The 3,263-nt window shown below is 36.5% G+C and overlaps 1 protein-coding gene across 1 annotated transcript; it reads right to left on the bottom strand.

Moving 5' to 3' along the window:
* Positions 1 to 153: 153 nt before the first annotated feature.
* LOC111374502 (telomere length regulation protein TEL2 homolog) lies at positions 154 to 2,988 on the bottom strand (the record flags this gene model as incomplete). The annotated part of the gene is made up of 3 exons (XM_022997174.1): positions 154 to 697; positions 1,850 to 2,048; positions 2,204 to 2,988. Coding segments are annotated over 3 exons (1,143 nt in total), but the record flags the coding sequence as incomplete, so codon positions are not given.
* Between the last annotated feature and the right edge of the window lie 275 nt (positions 2,989 to 3,263).

Below are 3,263 nucleotides of genomic sequence, written 5' to 3'. Positions count from 1 at the left end.
TTAATCTATATTAGATTCAAAGTTATTATAGATGAATTTTTTTTTATGCATGCATCTAGGAATTTTAATGGGTGTTTAAATTCATGGATTAATAATTAATTATGATGTACCAAATGTAGTATAAAAAGGTTTTCATTTGTAATAACTCACCACCACAAAAAATTTGAATTATACACGTTGAGTTTTAAGCATACAACTTTCTTTCCATATTTTGTTTATACCACAGTAGATTGAAATCAAGGCCTATCATAAATATTGCTTTTACAACACTTATATAAATATAAATAGTAATACCCTTGAGACAGTGTAATCCCAACACAAAATTCACAATCACATTCTTCCACGTCGACCACGGAATAGGGAGTGGCTATAAGAACCATACATCAGTTTTTAACAACTTTCACTTCCAACCTGATTCACCCGACTCCGTGCCCTTTGTCCCGGGCCATTCTCGACGGTCGAGTAGTAAAAAGATTTTCTTGAAATAAAGCCAAGGATTTTATACGAAAGGATAATGAAAATTTTGGTTTTTACCAATTCAAAGACCTGCATTTGAATAGGGGAGCTTAATTGACACATTTGACGCACTTGGAATCAGATTAATGCTCTTCACTTTCAATGTATCTTCTGCAGATTCAAGTGCTCGAGACGCTTGCAAGGCCTTCTCAGCGTGGAGTTGAAGACATGCCATAGCCAGCTGCAATAGAAAACATGAAGCGAGAACAAAGTAAATGGCCCCAGAAAACAAGAAGGGAAAGCGAAGAAATAAGTAGGCATGGGAAATCTAAAACTATTCTGCATGGCGAAAGAGAGAAGAAAAATAAGGAGACTGGGTAAATATACATTATCAGTAGCACGTACAGCAGAGTACAGAAGGAAAAATGAAATGGTGATATTCCAAGGGGTTCACAGCATACAAAAATAATGATAAATTCGAAAATGGTTTGATGACAACTTTACTGTGCAGCTACAAAGGAAATATACGGATAGAATACACTACACTTACTTAGAGAAAGGTTTTCCAGGAAAACGTAGATTTCAAATAGTTTATCAAATAAATTTGAATGCCCAGCAAATGGAATCAGAATCAGTAATTGTCTGTGGAACCATTTAAAATCCAATGTTAGGTAGTCGATATATAAGAATCACATTTTCTTATTCATGCTTTATCTTTTCTACTGAAGTTAAATAACTCACTGTACCTTACGGATGAAAAGTTCAAAATCATCATCACGTTATCTCTCAAAACACACAAGGAGAACCTCATCAAATCAGTTAATCTGATTATTCACATCAGGTCATTTAGTACAGTTATTGAATTTTAAATATTGACTTTTCTTGATAATTATGAATTAAATTGCAGCTCTTGGAACAGACAAATTGTTTGTAGTTTTTCTCCAGGAAGACATTTTTCCTTCATTGTAAAAGGGGCAGAAGAGGAAATAATTCTGGAACCGGTCTGATTATGACCACAGATCACATGAGCTAATTATGTAAATTTTCAAAGTCGATTGACATTTTTATTAACAGAATTATTACCTGAGGCCTGGCATGCAAGCCCCAACTGTGCAAAATACGTTTTACAGTAGAGGATAATTTTGACATTTAACTTTAATTAAGCAGGTCAAATAACGTACACAATTTCTTTCTGCTAACCATTCTTTAATCTCTTAAAAAATGCACTGTAAATACCTTCAACTTCATGGAGAACAAGTTTTTAGTAAAAGTACCTAATTAAGGACTTCACAACTCAACTGTTATGAATAGTACCGTAAAAGCAGGAAAAACTTTGAATGGAAGTGAAGACATGAAATTTTATCTTCCAAGTAAATAAATAATTATTTTGTACCGTGTAACATTCTCTATCTGTGTCTGTTTCAGCAACTTGAAGGGCCCAAGTCCGAACCCACTCTAGTCCTTTTGAGATTTCAGCGTTCCCTTCAACCACGGCTGATGCAACATAAGAGGGATGAAGGGCCAACAATACACACGAAGCTGCAAAAAGGACAGATCTTCTAACATACGGTTCCACGTGATGAGATATCTCCCTGTGCAATATTAGACAAAGAACTCAATTATGAGCATCCAAAGTGGGGGTTCAGGTGACTTCAAGAATGTGATATAAGCATGAATATCATTCATTCAACAGAAATAAATAGTTGCCCCTCCCATACTTTATAATGAATCTGAAAAATGCCAGTACCTGGATCTTAGCATATCCAAAAGAGGGAATGCCAAAACAGATGCTTCAGGATGCATCGCTGCACATTTAATACAAACGCCAAGCATATAGATAAGTTTCCCCAAGACAATAACATCCCTCCCTAGCAAATCAACACCATGTCTCTTCTTATCAAATCCCTGCATGGCTGGAAGCATAAATGCTGCTGCATACTGGGGAAACCTATTTTGGGACCAGTCAGTCTGGTTTTCCTGCATTGTTGATTTAAGGTTCCATCGACGTGTCTTCCCTTTCTTGATCTGACCTGGTCTGGATGGAAGTTCTCTTTCATAAGAATACGACCAGTTTAATGGAGTTTCTGTCGATGAGATCTCTTTCCAGGGCCCTGCTCCTGGAGGCCCAGTGCTTCTCGGCATGAACCAGGGTTGGTCTGAAGTGGACGATATGAGGGCACTTGGTCGATGATGTGGCTTCTGGATTCTTGCATTTGCAAGCTCCTGAGCTGCATCTGTCATGACATCCAATATCATTATCCGCTGGCTGATATCTACATTTGGTGAATATAGCAGTTTGTTCAAACTATCTAGAGATTCCAGAGGGCTTGTGACAATCAACGCAACTAGCGCTTTTTGTCTTTTCTCTTCAGCTGATTCTTCTTCTCCTTCAACAGTAATTTCAGAGCATCGTACTTGTACAAGGGTTCTCACCATATCACCTGCTATATATTTGAGCTCATCTGGTGATGCTCGAACAAGTGTTTCAGCAACATCAAGAGCCCTTTCAACCTGCAAACAGGTCAGTCGTTTTCAACAGTTAAGGGATTTTTTTACCAAATTTTGCATGAAAGCCCCTCACAATCATAAGTTAATTTGCTATAATAGCCTGCCATCTTTTCCAATAAGTTGATAAGCTCTCAGACTTTTTAAGTGGTTGAATTTGGTTACTATACAAATTGTATTAGTTACATATGACATATATCATATATGATACTTCTTGAAGCTAGTGCAGACAAAAAAAAAAAAAAAAAATTATATCAGAGGGAATTTTTTATTTTTTTGTATGAGAGCTCACCTGAATAATT

This window comes from Olea europaea, unplaced genomic scaffold, assembly GCF_002742605.1.
Source record: "Olea europaea var. sylvestris unplaced genomic scaffold, O_europaea_v1 scaffold12586, whole genome shotgun sequence".
Taxonomy (NCBI): Eukaryota; Viridiplantae; Streptophyta; class Magnoliopsida; order Lamiales; family Oleaceae; genus Olea; species Olea europaea.
The sequence above is the reverse complement of the archived record's forward strand: the minus strand, read 5'-3'. Positions and strand labels throughout refer to the sequence as shown.